This window comes from Schistocerca gregaria, chromosome 3 (assembly GCF_023897955.1).
Source record: "Schistocerca gregaria isolate iqSchGreg1 chromosome 3, iqSchGreg1.2, whole genome shotgun sequence".
Classification (NCBI taxonomy): domain Eukaryota; kingdom Metazoa; phylum Arthropoda; class Insecta; order Orthoptera; family Acrididae; genus Schistocerca; species Schistocerca gregaria.
The window spans coordinates 825,572,330-825,592,150 of NC_064922.1; the positions used below are offsets into that span (position 1 = coordinate 825,572,330).

Here is a 19,821-nt window from a genome sequence, read left to right on the forward strand (position 1 = left end):
GGCCATGGAAGACTTGTGCTTGTTACAGTAGGCAGGTCTATAACAGAAATTTTCATGAAAAGAATTAATGGGACACTGTACTGTCACACAGAAAGGATTATTGTTTTTTGGTTACTGTAACGTAAATTTCTTGAAGGAATTGGACAGGAAAATTTATCGAGATGTGCTGCCAGTCACTTATAATTTAGTATCAATTACAAATTTCTCTGCCAGTGTTGCTGAAGATACAGCACGTAGAAGCTAAGGAGATGCATGCCTATCATGTACAAAACTGATTAGCAGATCATAATGCACAATACCTCACATTGCAGATTAGCTCCATGCACAGTCAGAAACACCAAGAACGCAGCGATGCTGATAAATGGCAAAACTACTGAGGAATTTAAAGAAAGTTTAAAACTGTTGACTAGGGTGAAGTTTACAAAGAGCCTGTTTCAACAAATTTCTAAATGAGATTGTGTCTATTTTTGAAAACATTTTTTTAAAAAGAATATAAAATGAGAGATTATTAAATGGGAACTCATTACAGAAAGCCATTGATCACTACATATAGACTCTTCACAATGAAAAAGGACTTCTACAGAATAAACAGAACAAGTAAAGATTCAGAAGTACTTTCATATCATGTACATTACTGTAACATATTAGAAAAAAATTGAAAAATTGTGGTTTGCACACAGCTATTTTTTTACTGTATTAATCAACCAGCTTCAGTCATGAAAGGACCATCTTCATGTGTAATTTGACAGCATCAATCTGGTGCACAAAAATAATAAGCTATCGTCACACCATAAACCAATATATCAAATGAAACTATAATACTGGAGTACATACAGTAATGTAGTGAAGCAAGTGGCAAGACTGAAATGGTATGTGTTAATGTAAAGGTTTTTGGTGTGCATACTGATGAAAACATAAGGTGGCAATATCATATGCTAGGTCTGCTAAAACACTTAGCTACATTTGCCCTCAGAATAACTGCCAACTTCAAGGGTACGTGAGTCAGTAAGTTTGCACATTTTCATTCGCTGCTGTCTAATTCTGGGATATTTCCTCAGTTAAGCAATGAGTATTCATTCCACCACGGAGAGTAATTAGAATTAGGTTTCGTATTCACTCGTGTAAATCTTGCAGGCATCACTTATCAACTGGTAACATTAACCACAGCCTCAGAGTACATTTAGTCATTAATGACAATTCTGAGTTTGAGATTAACAGAGGTGATCGGAAGTACGACACTAGAATGAAAAATGATATGGGTTAACCTTTAACTCATACCGATAATTATGGGAATTACTTTTAAATTACTTGATACTAAAAGGAAAACGGACGCTTTCAAAAAGGAAATCATTCCTGCTCCACATATATTACTGTTTTTATCTAGTAATACTTCTAACAAAACATTTGGTAATGTAACACAGGCACCTATCTATATACTATTGATGTCATGATCTAGTTGACGTAAGCATTATTGTTAAATTCACATCCCTAGGTTTAAATATTCTGATACAATATGTACATTATCATTACTGCCATCAGAACCACAACTTCACTGATTAGCGTAACATAATTCTGCAACAATCAGTACCAGTATATTAAAATACTGCACTACAAAAGCAACAGCATTTTCAATTAAGTGACATGTTCTGTAACGGACACTCGTTGGAAGCGCTTTTCCTCAAGGGTAAACATAAAAGTTCCTTATTACAATGGGGCACCACTGTGGTAATATCCTTCCACTGATATGTAGCATTTACCCTTTATAACAGTTATTATTGCAATCTACCAATCAAACGTATTTGTGTCAACCCCTTCGTACTGGTTCTGAAGCAACACTCGCGCTCTGGCGCGTAACACTAACAGAAAATGAAATTACGTATTCTATACCAAATACAACATCAACGACGGGCGTTCCCGTTAATAACAACACTGACTTCAAGTAACGTAGTTGTCTACCGTTTTTTTTTTTCTGCTTTTATTGTGCGGGATGCATAAACCAATAGCGCGGTCATTACGAAGTCATGAGCCCTGTATGGCAGCGATCAAAGATACGATTCGTAGGAAATTACTGTTAACTCGTGTTTAAACATTCATTAACGACTAGTAAATGCACGTGGAAAAAAACTAAGGTTAAGTGTGACATACGAAATGTCACGTAAAAAATGAACTAATGAGTCAATCGTACTCCGCGTATTCATCAAGAAGTCCTATTTGTCTTGAAATATCATTAATTATAATCGGTATTATGTATACTTAATAAAAAAAATTCTAGAAATATCAATTATGTGGCGATATATTTTATAATCTAATTTAAACTAGTCACAATGTAAATCCACACTTCCAGTAACAACATCGGAGAACTGTTCTAGCTTCCAGGTACTCTTTGACACTGTGACGTTTTCGAAACAACAATTCGGCGGGAACATCGTTAACTGGTTCCCGGCAAAATTTGTAAAGTGGCGGGACTGAACGTTGCCAAATTATGATGGTCAGTGTGTGATTGTGCATTGGATTAAATGATGCATTGTTTCTTTATGATTGTAGTTCCCTATGGTAAAAAGTAATATTACATGTAATGGGCAAAGGTTATTGTATAACGTTTTTGTTGGTGCTATGAAGCGCAATGTTTGGGAAAATTGGCTTCTCTGTACTAACACCAGCTGAGACCTTAAGCTCCTATTGGTAGGCATGCTTGTTTCCCGCCTTTTTCGTATTTATAACTAGGGAGCATGCACTAACTCGATCAGTTTGGCTTGTGTTTCTGCTGTAGTGCAGTCGAAGTGTAAACGTTGTTAACATGCCTTTTCAAGCGGTTGATAAAGAAAATGTGATACTTACTGTGTCTCCACTAAAGATTAATCCTAATGTAAGTATTGTATTCATTTATTATACTAGGGGAGTTTTTATATGTTGTGCTGACTTGTTTTACAACGACTAATTATTTCACTTTTTAGGTGAATTCGAGCGGAAAGCACCGAAATGCAGTTTTGGATGTGACTACGCGGCACAATATAGCCCAACAAATCAACTTCGTAAGGAAGACAATTTTATTTCAATGCTTAGAGATATGTTTTGAATATTGCTGTTTAGAGTATATGTTTTACAGGGCGACGAGAATTTCATTGAGAAAGACAAGAAATCTTTAAGAAAGTTCGATATTCAGCTGGAACCCTTATTGAGGGAGAACCCAAGAAGATTTGTCATCTTCCCGATTCAGTATCATGATATTTGGGCTATGTACAAAAAAGCAGAAGCATCGTTCTGGACGGCTGAAGAAGTAGATTTATCGAAGGTACATCTCTTTTTAAGTATCAGTTCAGTGTTTCTTGTTACAAGGAATAGTGTGAATGATTACCGTTTTTTCACATTAAAGCTGAAAATTAACTGCAACATAGTACTCTATTAGCTACGTGAACTAATTTAAATTAACGTATCATACTCGAACATTCGCTATAATTTTCCTTGTTGTGGTTAGCTTGTAGCTGTTCGTTTTAACTATGTTAGTCAGGGTAGCCTCGTAATATTTCAAACAGGAACATTCTATTTGATTCGCATATTTATTTCATAGGACTTGGTTCACTGGCAGCAGCTTAAACCTGAAGAAAGACATTTTATTTCCCACGTCCTTGCTTTCTTTGCTGCTAGTGACGGCATTGTTAATGAAAACCTGGTTGAAAGATTCAGCCAAGAAGTGCAAGTAACAGAAGCAAGGTGTTTCTATGGTTTCCAAATTGCTATGGAAAATGTGCATTCTGAAATGTATAGTCTTCTCATTGATACGTATATAAAAGATTCTGCTGAAAGGTTTGTGATACAATTCCATCATCACTGGGGCATATGTACGGATCAATGAATGAATAGTTTTTTGAGTGACCTATGTTTCTTTTCCAGAGAGTTTCTTTTCAATGCAATTGAAACGCTACCATGTGTAAAGAAGAAAGCTGATTGGGCACTCAGGTGGATCGCTGATGAATCTGCAACATTTGCAGAACGTGTAATTGCATTTGCTGCTGTGGAAGGCATATTCTTTTCTGGCAGTTTTGCAGCTATTTTCTGGCTTAAGAAAAGAGGTTTAATGCCAGGCCTCACATTTAGCAATGAACTTATTTCAAGAGATGAGGTAAATTTTACAAATAAATGAGTGTTTAAATATATGTAAAATGTTAGTTTTTGTTACTTATAAGTATTTCCTGTTGCAGGGCCTGCATTGTGACTTTGCATGCCTCATGTTTAAGCATGTTGTTCAGAAGCCCACAGAAGTGGAAATAACTAACATTATTAAGGATGCTGTTCAAATAGAACAAGAATTTTTAACAGAGGCATTGCCTGTAGCAATGATAGGAATGAACTGTAACCTTATGAAGAAGTACATTGAATTTGTTGCTGACAGACTTCTTGTGGAGTTAGGCTGTTCAAAGGTAAGTTTGCCGTTCTAGTTAAGAACTTCAATGGTAGTCCTTCCACCCTGGTTAAGCTGATGTTTCATTAACAATGAGTGTAACCCTTTGCTTTGATGTCACATTTTATATAGTAGTGCAGGAAATACTTGTCTGCTGCTATGAAAACAAAGATGGTTTTAAATTAATACAAAATTGTCGTGTAGTAATTTTTTATATTGTCTCTTGCAATTAGTGGTAAACACAGCCAACAGATAGGCTGCCTTGTTGTGTGTGATGACCTCATAGCCAGTGTTAAATACTGACATTGTTATGATGCTGTGTGAGGGTAGGGGTGGAACTTTTTCGCCGCTTTTAGTTTTGGCTCTGAAGACTGTGTCAACTCCGGTTTATCTTTGTTTCTTCTGGTCTTAGTCACAGTCAAGTGTTTACATTCTTGCAGTTCACAACTTTATAACCCATCATTCTGCAAATCTCCCCCCCCCCCCCCCCTTTATATTTCAGTCCATTCAAAAGTGTCATTGTGATGAACTGTTTCTGCAATAGATCAAATACACAGCTGTCACAATGGCATCCAGCCAAAAGCATTTTAATAACAAAAGTATCAGTGAACATACTTCTTGCTTTTCAGCAGGGTCCTATTCCTCTGCAACCCCATCCTAGTTTGGAATGTGTAACTTCCCTCAAACATTTCTTGACTTTTTCATTGGTATGCTGTAATTCATTATCAGCTGTGATAATGTTAATCTTCTTTCCCATCTCTCTTCCTAACCTATTGCAAATAAGTTCTCAAAAATATCACACACCTGATATTTAGAACTTAGATTAAATTTTCTTAACTGCATCTTCTAGTCATCTATCGAGGTAAAACAGTAACAGCTTCCTCCTGTAGACCAACATTCAGATTGTACAATGTGTGTTAACTGAAAGATATCTGTGGTTTTGCTTTTATTACATTTAAAGTGTAATCTAGATTCTCCATTGTACACATGCTTGAGTTCTTTGCATTTACTTCAATCTTCCATTTATTAGTGACATGCTGTTCCTGTTACTGTTCAGTTTTCAAAGTCTGTGTCATTCCAGAGTACACAGAATGGTTTACATCTTCCTGTGTGTCTAGCAGCCTTTAACTTTAAAGTTCACCTAATATCTGTCTCTGTAGCTGTAACGAATCAACAGAACTGTCAGATTCTGCCCGTCTGCTTTGACCTGTGATGTAATGGTGTTGTGCGCTCTGTCACTCCAGCTCAAGAGTTTTCGTGTTGGGGGTTTTTTCCCTTCTGGTGGTGTATATGCATGTGCTGAATGTAACATGTCATATTTGATTCATTTGAGTCTGTTGTGACAGTTTTGATGTTGCTGTGAGTGTAGATAGTTGGTGGATGTCATTTGGAAGTGTTTCCAGTGAAATTGAAACAACAGTTTAGGTCACAACAATTTAATTTCAGTGAATTTCACTGGCACATTGTGTGTGGACATTCTTGAGGAAGTAATGTCTAAGTTTGTGCATTTATTTGGGCTCCTTACAGAATGTCAGGTTCAACATTTATGGCAATAATAAGCTCCGCCATCTTGGATAAGTGTCGCATTTATGTAGCAGTATTATTGGGATAACATCTGGCTGTCGTTCACAGTACATGATTTGAGAAATCTAGGTTGGCCATGTTTGTTTTGCTGATGTACTATTTTTGTTATAGGTCCTCTACCAGTTTTTGTGCACGAGTTAAATTGGTTTTTATTTTATTCAGAGGTTTGTTTTGCGCATGTTACGTACAGGATGAGGTTGGATGTGGAGGGGATGGTTGTTCATATTGATAAATTAACAGTTCCTAAGAAGTATGGGAGTTGTAGTTCTCAGGTTGATTGGGGGAGGGGATGTTGGGACTGGGTGTACTGAATGTGTTTTGAGGCTTTTGGAGGGATGTACTGAGAGGGAATTTGTGGATTCGCTTTAATATATTGAGATGGCAAGCAATTCAGTTTTGAATGCATTTTCGTCCTACTGGCATTTGGGGGAAAAGGGCTATGATTGATTAATTCTTAATTGCTGCATTGAGTTACAGGATTGTGAAACTGTGGCTTGTACTAACAAGACATGTTTTGGGAGAAGGTGGAAGAGGTGATATTCCAACCTGCAATATCATTTGGATGATAATTGATGGCAGAAGAGGGGTCCCTGTGAAATGATTTTTTTTCTTGTGGTAGGGTGGGGAGGGGGGGGAGGTCTGTGGGGTCGTGAGTTAAGTGGGGTGTTGGGGAGAGGTTGTGGGTATTGGTTGTTGTTAATGGGGTGGGTTGTGGGTGGGTGAGGGACTTAGTTGAATGGTGATGTGGGTGGTTTATAAGTGGTGTGAAAGTTAAGTGTCTTTGTTGCATTCATGTGTAGTGGGAAACTTAGATCATGTTGCTGGATGCTGTTGTCGGTAAGTAATTTGTTTTGGGTTAGTTTTATGGTAATTATGGTGCTTGTGTGTATTTACGGTAAGTTGATTGTCTTCTGGTTGCTGTGGTGTTCTCATCGGATTTTTCGGTTGGTGAGATGTTGGTGCTTTTGTTTCACTTTCCATTGTTGTATATGTTGGGGGTTTGTAGGAATAGAAAGACGCGTTTGAGCTATATAGGTCGAGGGAAATGTCACATACCTGTGATTTTCATTGGTGTAGTGGAATGCTGTAGTTACGGTTTTCTTTTTGTGATGTTGTTTGCTTTGGGATCATGCAACTTGTCCTTACACTGATCTGCTAATTCTCAGTGGTTGCCCCATTAGTTTCATTTTATATTACTGTCAGTTTCAGTGTTTGTTCGCATGTGTATGTACTGACATCATTGTCGCTGTATTAGATACACTGAGAGTAGTTCCAGCCATATTGGTAACATTGTGGGTCAGGGCAGGCTGATGGAATCAGATGCTTCTGTAATCCTGTTATAATTACCCCATACTCATCAACTATTTATTGCTCCATTCATATCAAAGGTTACCTTACTGTCCTCACTTACAGATAACAATTTCAGAGGGTATTTTTGCTTTGTAATGGCCAGTTTAGGTAAATGAAAGTTTCTCGGCAGCTGCTTTTTGCTTTGTTGAAGTAGTGTTATTGGTGGCCTGTAATTAAAGATACTTACAATTTGATTTGTTTTAAAGATATACAAAGTTACTTAACAAATTGTTGGAATTTACTTCTGGTAATTTTTGCTAGGTTTTTCACTTACATCGAGAAACAGCCTACTAGCAAATTTTTGTTTCCATCCTTCATTAGGCACTGATATTGCAAAAATGTTGTTCACACGACTGCCTAAAACTGTAGTTGCTGTCTGAGTAAATGGAATGAAATTCGTTGAGACTTTATGCCCTGTCGTCAACATGCCCCTGTTTACATTTTTGCATAGTATATGTTGAGATTATGGTAACAGTGCCACACATTCATCCAATGGCTACCACAGTTCAGTTTTAGCATTTCCATATGAATATTAATTTGTGACAAATTTGCATAACTGCTTCACTCCTTTATGATGCATTTCTCTTCAATGTATATTGACGATTGATACCAGTCACTATTGATATCTCTTCCCATTGGTGCCTTGTCTCACATAATATGGTCTTCAGCTCTGATTGCAGTAATAAGACATTCTAAAAATTCCCATATTAAGCAGTAGTTTTTCTCCAGTCACTGCATTCCACTATATTTAATGTCAGGATGCCCTTTCACCTACATAAATTTTATCTGAAGATTTTCATTTTTCTTGTAAGCCCTTATGAATTATTTATTTTTATTTGCTCCTGTGTCATCTTGTGTACTCTATAGCACAAGTCAAAATACTATGCAGACATAAAACGATGCACATTTTTCACATTGGAATGATACAGAAATTAATCATTATTACACATTCAGTCTAGGTAATTTTGTAATTCGCGAAACGGAAATTGGCTGCTCACCATGTGGCAGAGATGCTGAGTCGTAGATACACAGCAAAATGATTTACATTACAAGCTTTCAGCCATAGCCATATTGTTTGTAATGTTATATTCCATGAATAATTCCTATAGACCATACATATGTATTATCAGATTTATGCAGTTTATGTACTATATGCATGTTTGCTATTTTATGTTAGGCACATAAAGGTAATATTTGCTATGATCTGTAATTGTACTTTAGAGTAGTCCAGTGTTCACTTAACTTGCTGAAAAATTCGTTAACAGAGTAGAAATTGTGGTTTGTCACAAATAGGACACTTTCGTGGTAAGCAGACATTCTGATATGAGATACAAATATTACCACTTCTGGTTACATGGTGATTTACAGAGCTGTTTCATTTACAAGCATTGAGTGGTGTTAAATATTCTCTTACGAAGAAAATTCCTACATGGAAAATCCAAGAGCAGAAGGTTGAGGATGTTAAATCTTTCAAAAAGAGAATGACAATATCTCTGTTGCAGATGATGCTAACAGCTTGGTTTTGCATTTTGAATATAGTTTGCCTACCTGGTGAATTTCGCCAGGATATGAGTCCATATCAGATTGCAGACTGGGAACTTGCATGATACGCCTGCGGTACTGTTTTTTTTTATTTCCACTAGAGTTCAGTACCAGCAGCATATAGCAAATAGGTGACAGCTCACCTGTTGCGTTGGATGTGTGTGTTGCATTTGAGATCGTGAAAAGGTGGTCCCAAAAATTTCATATTTAAGCTTTCCTTGTTTATTTTCAAGTTTCGGTCATTCTGTTGCTTTTTATGGGATATGTTAAAGTTCATGGCTAGTTTTTCAAGTGGTTTATAATGAGATTATTCGTTTCAAACCAATATTACAGTTATATATATAGTTATATATTTTTCCCATGTGGAAGTTTCTTTTTATTTTATTTACAATATTACAGTTACATCAATATGTTACCTGCTGGTGGCTGAAAGTCTGGTGTGCATAGTTTCTAAGCCATGTCCTGATGCAGCGGAACTACAGGTTTTTCTAGACTACTAGATGCTACTATATTAACAGTACAATGTTTGAGTTGCTCCCAACCATACTCTTACAAGAGTGCAGCACGTCGAGACAAGCTGTATCTTACCTAGAATATGCCTCGACAGCCACTTAAATTTCTCACAAAAATCTTCTATTTGCACTATTGTTTAAAATGTTACTGACACATCTGTGTTTGAGTTAATCTTAAGGGATTACACACATTGAAGACAAAGCTTCAAGGGTTATTTTAGATTATAAATTTTATGATAGTGGTGCTAGGAGTAATTGCCCTTTACGAAAGTGAGATAAATTCTTGAGTGATTTTACATGTTATTGACTACTGTATGGAAAAGTCTGAAGTATTCTGTTGTGCAGAGAGGCACATTGCCATCAGAGCTGAAACAAGTTTTTCTTCCTTGTTTTGACATAAATTCTCAAATCAAATCTTGGAAGCCTGTGTTACATGCTGCTGCATCATGATATCGACCTGTGGAAAAAATCACAAAGACAAATAAGACAATACTAAATTTCAATTACAGCAGCAGGAGTATCTGTAGCAGCGTTATTAAAATGGAAAGATTTCAATTGAGGCGACACCAACACAAATAGAATACCTTTGCAAATACTTGTCTTACATTGTTTGCTCCGGTCTGTAGTAATAGCATGAGGATGCCGAAACATGAAAACCATGTAGTGATGGAATGCCCAAGTAATGGAAGAAGTAGAAATATTCACAATTGGACTAGCTTCAGATCAATGTGTGACTCATTTTAAAGTAACGGAAACCGTTTGAAGCAAGAAGAGGGCCTAAAATCTAAAAGTTTATATGGTTAACAGGCAGGAACAGGTACATTGTGTGATCTTTGAAAACTTGGCAGATTAGACATCAGCTTGCCCACTGGCAAGTCGTGCTGCAAACCATGTCAGACTACTTTACCAGCAAGCAATTGTATGGTAGCTTTGATTCCTGGGTGATCTAGGTCATGATACGTGTTGATAATTGGGTGGCACAATCAAATAGGGATGAGGAGGCATACCTTGTTGCAAGATCTAGCACACCAGATGTTTCGTTCAGATCCTTGCAGAGGGAGGAGCTGCAGATGCAATCCTGTGGATGATGGACCTTGAAGACAACTGTAGGAGGAGAGGGTTGGATTCTTTATCGGTGGCCACAGCATCCCAATTGATTGTGGTGAGCAGTGCACAATCCTGTGACAAGCAGCCAGTCATGACATAGGTATGGCAGGTGATGTGCCTGATGGTGGTGAAGTGCACAATGTGGTGGTATTGATGAGATGAATTTAACTCCATAAGTCGGTGGAATAGGGATGTGAGTGGCTTATGTTCTGTGAACATTGTAAAAAATGTACCCTTCAAGCCATGGTCTGAAATAATTGGTCAGAAAAATTGCAAGCTGTTGTCTGGCAAAGGCAGTCCAATGCTGTTCTTCTTGCAACATATGTTTCAAAGAGTGAACCATTAATGCCAGAGGTGCCCCTTGTATAAGGATGTACCAGTAAGGTAGCATTGTCAAGTTAGTTTTATATTGTTAGTGCCAGAAGTGTCCACAGGAGTACACGGAACACCTGTTTCCACAGGTGCATTTGCCAGCAAGCAAAAGGTTGAGAATGCCATCCATGTAACAGCATAAATAGTTGCAATGTTAGTGCTGCATTGGGAGGCTGAAACACATTGTGTTGAGGAGCGCAGTTGGTATAGTTACGGCAGTTAAATGCTTATCCTTCTCTGCCATTAGTATGTCAGAAAAGCTTTCGCGGAGTCAGTAACACTGAAGATGCACAAAGCCCACTACATTTGAGTTAGTCCCCATTACATTCAAAAGTTGGTAATTACCTGGAATTGTACAGAAATTAAGTCCCTTACACTTGCCACCCAAGTGCCATGTCCCATTTTTTTCCTTCTTAACCATGTGCAAAGAATCAGCCAATGAGCTGAGAGATAAAGATCCTGATCATTCTGTAACATTTTAGTGAGATACTTGTGCCACAAGCATGAGACAACTCTCCTGCAACTGACTTATCTGAGCAGAGGAAACAGCCAGCATCTTCTTGTGTGCAGTCAGCATGGATATGGATGCAGAAATGGTAACAAATTCTGCTGTTGTGACAAGATTGGTGTGGTCGCTGCAGATATCCTAGTGATGGAGCCCCATGGCATTACTCATAATGCTACACAATGTGGCAACAGTAGGAGAACATGGCACTTGGCAAAGATGTACGCCTTAGGTGACTGAAAAATATGCATAAGATTGCAACTTTATCACCAAGCAGAGAGATCGTGCCTCACCACAGAAATCCAAGGTCAAATTCATCAATGTGGGAGCCATTAGCTGCTGTCAGAATAGGCACTTTCGAGTAGAATGGTGCACTGTATAGGATTTAGGTGAACGCTAATTTCCAATGTGCCTGTCCATTACAAAATGTCTGATTCCATCACTGTGGATACAGTTGTCTACATCTTGTAGGTGCTTAAAGTGACCTCGATGAGCAAGCACACCTACTGGCACTCATTTGAGATGTTTGGGTAGACACATAATGTAGAACAGTGTAATTGATGATTCAAAGATATTGAAAGGGCTGCAAATTTACTTTGTGTACCATAGTGAGGCTTTGTTTTTACAAGAGTAAATTGCTTCTTCCTAAAGCAGTTACTATTAAAAGAAGTCTATGGCACTACAGTATTCCACCAGGTTTTTTTGATATGATATTAGTGTCCACTGGCCTACATGAACTAATTTTTCTATCACTTTACATTTATTTACCCACAATATTGCCTGTCCAAATATTAGACCCATACATTACACCAATAAGCACCATATTGTGGAATTCTCTGGTGGCGAACTTACATGCTAATTTAAGCAGTTTAGATATGAACTGCACATTTATGTAGCTAAAGACAGAGCATAATGTAATGAACACGTAACACTAATTGCAGATTATGCAGCCATCACTTTTTGATACCTAACCACAGACTTACTATAGGGGTAAGACGCCTAATTGTATGCATGCATAACATCACAGATTGCCTTCTGTTAAAATTTGTGCTTATTTTATGTTAATGCTAAAGCACAAGAAAATTAAGAAACAGGTGTAATAAATGATGGCCTTTTAACTGAGATTGCTCTGTGCTTTTAAGCTATGCAGTGAGGCAGGGCAGTGTCGTCAGTGACACCAAAGCCTGCATGTGCGTTGTACTCCTGTTCATTGTAGCATCCACGTTGTGTAGTAAACGCAATGTGGCTTGTAAATGAGGAAGCTCAAGAAAGTACTTATTTCTTGCATCTGTTTTAGTTAATTGTAATTTTGCTGCTGCTCTCACTGCCTAAGGATTTTTTTTTTTTTTGTGTATTGATTCAGTTATTGTTTGTTCTACAAATAGGTTATTTTTGTCCAAAATTCTACAACACCTTCGTTCATTTGATTTACACTGTTGACAAAGAACAGAGAACTGCTCAGCTACATTGGCTGCACCTGGTAACAGCAGTTATCAAACACAGCTCTTTCAACAGTGTAAATCCATTACATCATTCACTCATTTGCAAGATGGTGTACTATCATGTTGTACTTAAAGTGAATCTATAAATACTTTGTTCATAGTGTTACTAGAATTCCGTGTACTTACACTGTGCGCCATGCGTATAATACCCTCTTGTGGTATTTCTGTACTCAATAAATATGCTCCCTTTCTGTCAGTAGCATAAATCTTTCTATAGAGGCATACTTTTACATACCTGAGATTACTTTTGAGACCCATTGCCAATAAAATAATGTTCATGTTTTTTCTTTTAGGTATATTTTTCAGAAAACCCATTTGACTTTATGGAGCACATTTCTTTGGAGGGCAAGACTAATTTCTTTGAGAAGAAAGTAGGAGAATACCAGAAGTGTGGTGTAATGGCGAGCAAAGAAGAAAATGTCTTCACACTAGACGCTGATTTCTGAAAAGTTATACTCTTTCCTTGTGCACCTGTGATCCTTTGTAAATTTGTATATTTTATGTGTTTGTCTCTGCCATTGTTCTTGTCATTTCTGTAGTATTCATCAATCACCATCTCCACTCCTGTAACTTTACTTCCATACTGTCACGTTATGCATGTGTTTATTTATTTGTGGCTATAATTGATCAGACTGTATCTAAAGACAGTTTGCATATGAAAATTTACTTCTCAAATGTCTCCTTATGGCTGGGATTTTTTATATGCAATTACACAATTAACTGTCTCAACAGGCTATAAGTGGCTTGTGTGAAAATGACTGTGCAATACTTTTTTATGTGTATATATTTCTATGAAATAAAATACAAAGATTTCAGTATTATGAACTTGTATTATTTAAATGCTACCTCATAGCTCTGTAACTGGGTGGCAATTACGTGTCAGAGCCCAACTAGGCACTAAATTAATTCAGCAATTTATTGGTCTGCCTGCCTGCAACAGGTGGATACACAGGGAGAATATCACAACAGTTCTAAGACGTCATCCAGATGACCACACTAGTTCCTGTTTTCTTCCTTTAAGTTGAACAATTATTTCATGGCTTCTGAGATACTTGGTGTAATGTAGGAAGTTCTTAATTCCAGACATATTTATAATAATTTCTATCTTTTAACTTAGTAACAATACAGCACCTGGTCAGTGAATTCTTGTAATGAATAATGTTAAGTGAATTCATTTTGCATTATACAATTGATTGGAGCTGTGGGAATCTGGCCTGTTCAGAGTTTGACACACATCTGTTTGAGGGATTGGCATTTAAGTGATGGGACAACGGAAGGGTAAAAGTATTTATTTAGTGATTACAGATTCAAAATGCCTTCCCAGTGCAATAAAAAGACTAAATAAGTTACTTTCATGCTATTTTTATTTTGTTGAAACATCAGACTGAGTTATTCTGCAAGGTCATTTGCAATGGCAAAGTTCTTATTCTACCTGTTATTATTCTTTTTCTTTTCAGTACTAATTTTTTTCCTTGCCTTTAAACTGTGGCCAACTAAACATACAATATGTGTATCAATTATACCCAAGACTATTGCGTTATCTGAATTGTTCACGAAGTTTCCAGTTTGCTGAATGTAGTGGCATGTTAAATTTATCTTATACTTGTTGATAGTGATTTGCAACTGATGGGAAGTGCAGATTTATTTGCATTTCGGTGATTCCTTAACTGTAGTTTTCCTTATAAATTGCTGTTTGAGGAAGAGGTTTCCGAATAGCATCACGCTGGACAATAACTTGTTTGTGCATGAGTTGATTGCAGGAAAGGAATGTGTGCTTGGAAATCACATGACAGAGCTTGCAGATCTGTAAATCAAGATATTGTATAAATACAAGATGCTTCAATAATACTGTTTGATGTGTCAACAAAGAATTCACGTAGCAGTTGATGTCTGCCCGTAGACTTGTGTTGAAATCTTTGAAGGTGGTTGGAAGGCCTAGTGGAACAGGTAGGCTGTCAGCCTGAGACATGAATTGCTTGGCCTGATCAGTAGTGACACAGAGGAATGCTGTAGTGTGGGATCCACTCCCTACAGTATATCTCACCTACAGTTGCTGCCATTGTCTTGTATATGATACACTTCAGGCCAATGAGAGAAAGTCTGTTGCTGTCAGGCAGACAAGATTTCTAACCTTCTGGCATGCCAAGTTACTTCGTTGCACTAACAAGCAGTGCATTGGTGAATAAATGCCTTACAGTCCTCTCCAATATTTGCGAAAATAAATGCCTGCACCAGTTGCACGAATAGACTAAATCACTTGGTTGGTAAAATCTGCCGTAGAAACTGGTTGCGCTTGTGACATTGATACATCACCGTATAGTTCAAGCTCAGTATTAGGATGTGTTGGAGCTGTAAGCCTGATGATGCTTCGAGGTAAGCCTTCAGCTTGTCTCTTTCCTGGATGTTTACAAGTGCTACAATGTAAAGTTACTTTGCAATGGCATTGGTGCAAAGTAGTGCATCTGCGGGTCCATTCTGCTCACAAAGAACATGCTTTCACTGTGCGATACCAATGGAAATACTATTGACAGTGCTGCTAAAGCAGAGATGGTAAACACAGCCGTCTGGAATTCTGTGGGGAAAAGAAAACTTAAGTATTGGAATCGAGAGCCGCTGCCAACATCAGTAACTTTGAAAAAGATATCCTTGGTGTAGTGAAGCAACTTAAATCACTGAAAGAAAGCAAGTCTTCTAATTCAGATAACAAATCTTAAGTTTCTTTCAAAGTATGCTGTTGCAATAGCCCAGTACTTGACAATAGCATAAAATTGCTCACTTGATAGAAGATACGTATCCAAAAACAGGAAAATCTCGCAGACCACACACACACATTCAAGAAAGGTAGTAGGGGTAATCTAATAAATTACAGATTCATATCATTAACGTTGATATGGCACAGGAGTTTGGAACGTGTAGTATGTTCAAATAGAAGGTGTATCTACATGTACTCAACAGCTTTAGAAAACATATTTGTGAAACAACTAGCTCCTTACTCAGTGTTGAGTGCTTTTGACAAAGGATTTCAGATTGATTCCGTATTTATAAATTTCCAGAAGGCTTTTTACACCATACCTCCCAAATGACTCGTAACCAAATTGCATGATTATGGAATATTATCTCAGTTATGCGACTTGGTTTGTTATTTACATTCTTGGTAACACAGGAAGTCATTGAGTAAAACAGATGAGATTTCTAGTGTTAACTGAGGTAGTGTATAGGCACTAGGTGCTCTGATGATCATTATCAATACAAATGATTTAGAAGAAAATCTGAGCAGCCCTTTTAGGTTGTTGCAGATGATTCTGTTATCAACTAGTAAAGTCATCACAAGATCGAAACCTGTTGCAAAACTATTTAGAAAAGATTACCAATTGACCTGGAATAATGAAAAGTGTGAAGTCATCACATGTGTGATAAAAGGAATCCATTAAACTTCAGTTGCATTGTAAATCAGTCAAATCTGAAGGTCGGGAATTCAACTAAATACCTTGGAATTACAATTGTGAACAACTTAAATTGAAAAGAAAATGTTGTGGGGAAAGCTGATCAAAGACTGTTTTATTGGCAGCAACTCCAGAGCATGCAACAGATCAAGCAAAGAGACTGCCAACACTACTCTTGTTTGCCCTCTTTTGATCCACTGCTGCAGAGTGTGGAATCCTTTCCAGATAGGGCTAACAGAATATACCAAGGAAGTTCAGAGAAGAGCAGCATGTTTTGTATTATCGAGAAATAGGTGAGAGTGTGTCATGAACGTGATAATGGATTTGAGGTGGACATCATTAAAATGAGCATTTCTCATTGTGGCAGGATCTTCTCACGAAATTTCAATCACCAACTTTCTTCTCTAAAAGCGAAAATTTTTTGTTGACGCAGACTTACCTAGGGGGAGACCATCATAACAAATTAGAGAAATCAGAGCTTGCACAGCAAGGTACAGGTGCTCGTCTTTTTTCCATGTGCTGTTAGAGAGTGGAATAATACGAACCATCTGCCAGGCCGTAAGTGTGATTTGCTGAGTAGCCAAGTAAATATGAATCCCTGCGGTAAATTTTGCAATGAAGTCCAGTTGTGGTAACTGGTGCAGCAACCCTTAGTCTGGCTTCTGACTGAAAGCGAATAACACATTTAGATTGAAGTCTGTGAGAAGTGTAAAAGTCAACCTTTAAGCATATGCCTGAATCTTTGGATTGAGGCATACATGACAGTGCTTCCATTTGTGCATTGACCAAGTTGCATGAGGTGATTACTTTTTAGTAGAGAAATCCAGAGGGTGTCAGTTGTTTCACATAAATTGCAACTCAGCTCCGATTACAGTTGATGTATCTACAATAACAGAGATAGGTGAATCAGGAATAGTATGGGCTAACACAGCCTGTGCAATAGCAGCTTTTATTTTGACTGAGTCTGCTTTTGTTTCATCAGTCCGCTGTAGCATATTTCCAGCCTGTAAATTTACGGTGCTTGTCCTTCAGTCATGCATGAGTTTGTAATTACAATGTGCATTGACTGAGTGCTCCAAATCCATGTTTGTTTTGGGGCATTTTTTGTGTGTTTTGGATGGGGAATAAAATACACATGGTTTTATTTTATTGTATAGAATATAAATAAAACTTCAAAGATGTATCAGTTACGTTAGGCAGTCATTGTAACTAGTTGCATACAAAAATATAACAACAGTTTTTGTATTAAATGAATATTTTTTGGTGGTAGGTTTATTATCCTCAATATTTGATGCAATTTTGTGAACGCACTTTCTTTTCATCAATTCAGGTTTCACTTCTTACTCAATATATCTGGTGCCACATAGTAGACCCCTTTTTTTTGCTGAGAGTCACCGATGTGGATTATACTTAAATTGTTTGAGATTTTTTACAATAAATGATATAGTACTTAGAATTCGTAGCTTCCACAAATCAGATCCAAACTTGGTGAGGATTTTTGAGTGTTCAGCAGCTGAATTCCTTTGCAATATAACAGCGATACTTTGCCAGTAGGCTTTAGTATTTTGAACAGGTTTTTATTGACAGTTATGCTGCTGTCTTCTTGATTTGTTGGAAGTTTAAGTGTGGTACTTCATCTTATATAATGGTTTGGCTTGCATCATTATTTGCATTTGATTATCCTGTAATATTTTCAAGAATGGTGCTGAAAATTGGCCACCCATAGCGTATTTTGCAGTGGTGTCAATAAGAATCACTTAAATATAGCGATGCCCTACCCTCCCCCTGCATAGATGTTTACAATGTTGGCCCAAGCTTCATATGGATGAAATCACATGTTGCCATTCTGCAAGTGACAACGTATTGATGAGGCTTCTCTTTGACAAAGTAAGTATTGTCATCCATACATCCACATCTCAAATACTGCTCCTTCCCATTGGCAAATGAAATAAATCTTTCCTTGTGGTATGCTCTGAAGGTCTTTGCAGTGAAGTATATTAATGCGCACATTTTAAAACCTTCACCGTGCCATAGTTCTATGTCTTTAAAAATTCATATTTATGATTCACAGAAATATTTGATCTCCATGTGACAATGGTAAACACCATTCAAACTGTCCCCACAAATTTGTTAGGTGTTTCTCGGGCTTTTTACTTATCTGCACTTTCTCCTAATTTAATAAATCACACACACTCAGACTTGTTGCACTGCATTGGCGCACAGTACAGTTTGGAATTTCTTCATATGTGGTTATTGGTAGTCTTCAATAATGTCATAGCTATGGAGGTAATTTCCTCAATGGTCCTAACACAGCCTAATACATTAGACAGTGGTCATAATCACTTTGCAATAATTGATGCCAAAGATCTTGATTAATGTGAAATATGCAGATAAGTTGTTCAGCATTTCTTTGTGCTATCATGTGACATAAATATTTATGGTTGAAAAAGCTTCTGATAAGTCGCCTCTGAATACTCTCTTGCATAGTGAAAGGTGTGTGTGTAATTTTCTTGAGACTGGCTTATGCAAAATGATAACAAGTAAAGCACCAATTTTTATAGCAGCAAATGCAAATGTGACAGATATTTGAACACAGGATCCACTTGTGTCAATAAACACTATATCAGCATCCAAAACCAGCCACAAACACTTGACACAGTAGGCACACAGTTGGTTCTTTCTTTACAAATACAGGAGTGTCCAATATTTTGAGAAGTACATCTGTTCGTCTTCAATACTATGAAACACTTTTATTCTACTGAAGAAGTGTTGAAAGCTCTTAAGGTATGTATTTTAGAGACCATGTATACTGGGCTTTGTTTCTTGTTTTGATGAGTACTACCACCCCTCAAAATATGACACCTTTTTTTTTCAACACCCTGTATATATACACTCATGTCAGATAACTACACTTATGTCAGATAACTCAATCTTCTTTTGCTTTAAAACATCGATAATGTCATTAAACCATGTTGTAGTCGATTGAATATTTGGTGTAGATGTGCTACATGCCCTCTCGCTAGATGATTGCGGAGAAAACAATCTTACCATGAATGTGCGTACCAGGTTTCAGGAACTATATGCGGTGGAAAAGCCCAGAGCATTTGATCCCTTGTGCTAACATGAAAGAGTACTCTTCCTTTATGATCTTTAGTTTTCCAGACACAGCTGAACAGGCCGTGTGTGAACTAGCAATCCTGAATAGTGACAATGTGATGTACCGTTGAATTCTCTTAGTGGTGCTGGAGTAGGTGATGGACAGGGAACTGACAAAGCACATCATTGTATGGTGAATGACCTGGAGTCCCTCTGATACCAGCTGGTTGGTATGGTGAGGGTGACCGCGAGTAGACAATTTTTGTTGTAGAATCAAGCAGGCATGGATAGTGAAGGTCTGGGAGGAGACACTAAAAAGATAAGTCCATACCAATGATCAGGTACAGCACCCTGGCAACAAAGTGCCCAATTATAAGCAGTCAATGGCTGTCCAGTTTGAAATCTGTCA

General features: G+C 37.4%; 1 protein-coding gene and 1 long non-coding RNA gene across 2 annotated transcripts in view; one reads left to right on the top strand and one right to left on the bottom strand.

Annotated features, from left to right (window-relative positions):
• The window catches only part of LOC126354589 (uncharacterized), a 46,972-nt gene extending 45,062 nt beyond the window's left edge, over window positions 1-1,910 (bottom strand). Inside the window, exons 1-2 of the long non-coding RNA XR_007565355.1 lie at window positions 835-1,910; window positions 616-756 (exon numbers count right to left, since the gene is read on the bottom strand). This is a non-coding gene — a long non-coding RNA (uncharacterized LOC126354589). The remainder of the gene's footprint in view (window positions 1-615; window positions 757-834) is intronic.
• A 385-nt stretch (window positions 1,911-2,295) lies between these two features.
• On the top strand, window positions 2,296-13,694 carry LOC126354588 (ribonucleoside-diphosphate reductase subunit M2 B-like). The gene is made up of 7 exons (XM_050004338.1): window positions 2,296-2,866; window positions 2,955-3,032; window positions 3,107-3,292; window positions 3,569-3,804; window positions 3,892-4,120; window positions 4,200-4,418; window positions 13,167-13,694. Exons 1-7 carry the CDS (start codon window positions 2,798-2,800, stop codon window positions 13,317-13,319), a joined length of 1,170 nt encoding a protein of 389 aa, XP_049860295.1. The 5' UTR covers window positions 2,296-2,797; the 3' UTR covers window positions 13,320-13,694.
• Window positions 13,695-19,821: the final 6,127 nt, after the last annotated feature.

Excerpts from the sequence above, each read along its gene's own strand:
- LOC126354588 (XM_050004338.1), top strand. The coding sequence starts at position 2,798 with ATGCCTTTTCAAGCGGTTGATAAAGAAAATGTGATACTTACTGTGTCT. Across the intron at positions 3,033-3,106 it reads TAGCCCAACAAATCAACTTC|GGCGACGAGAATTTCATTGA; the intron begins GTAAGGAAGACA and ends TATGTTTTACAG. Across the intron at positions 4,419-13,166 it reads TGGAGTTAGGCTGTTCAAAG|GTATATTTTTCAGAAAACCC; the intron begins GTAAGTTTGCCG and ends TTTTTCTTTTAG.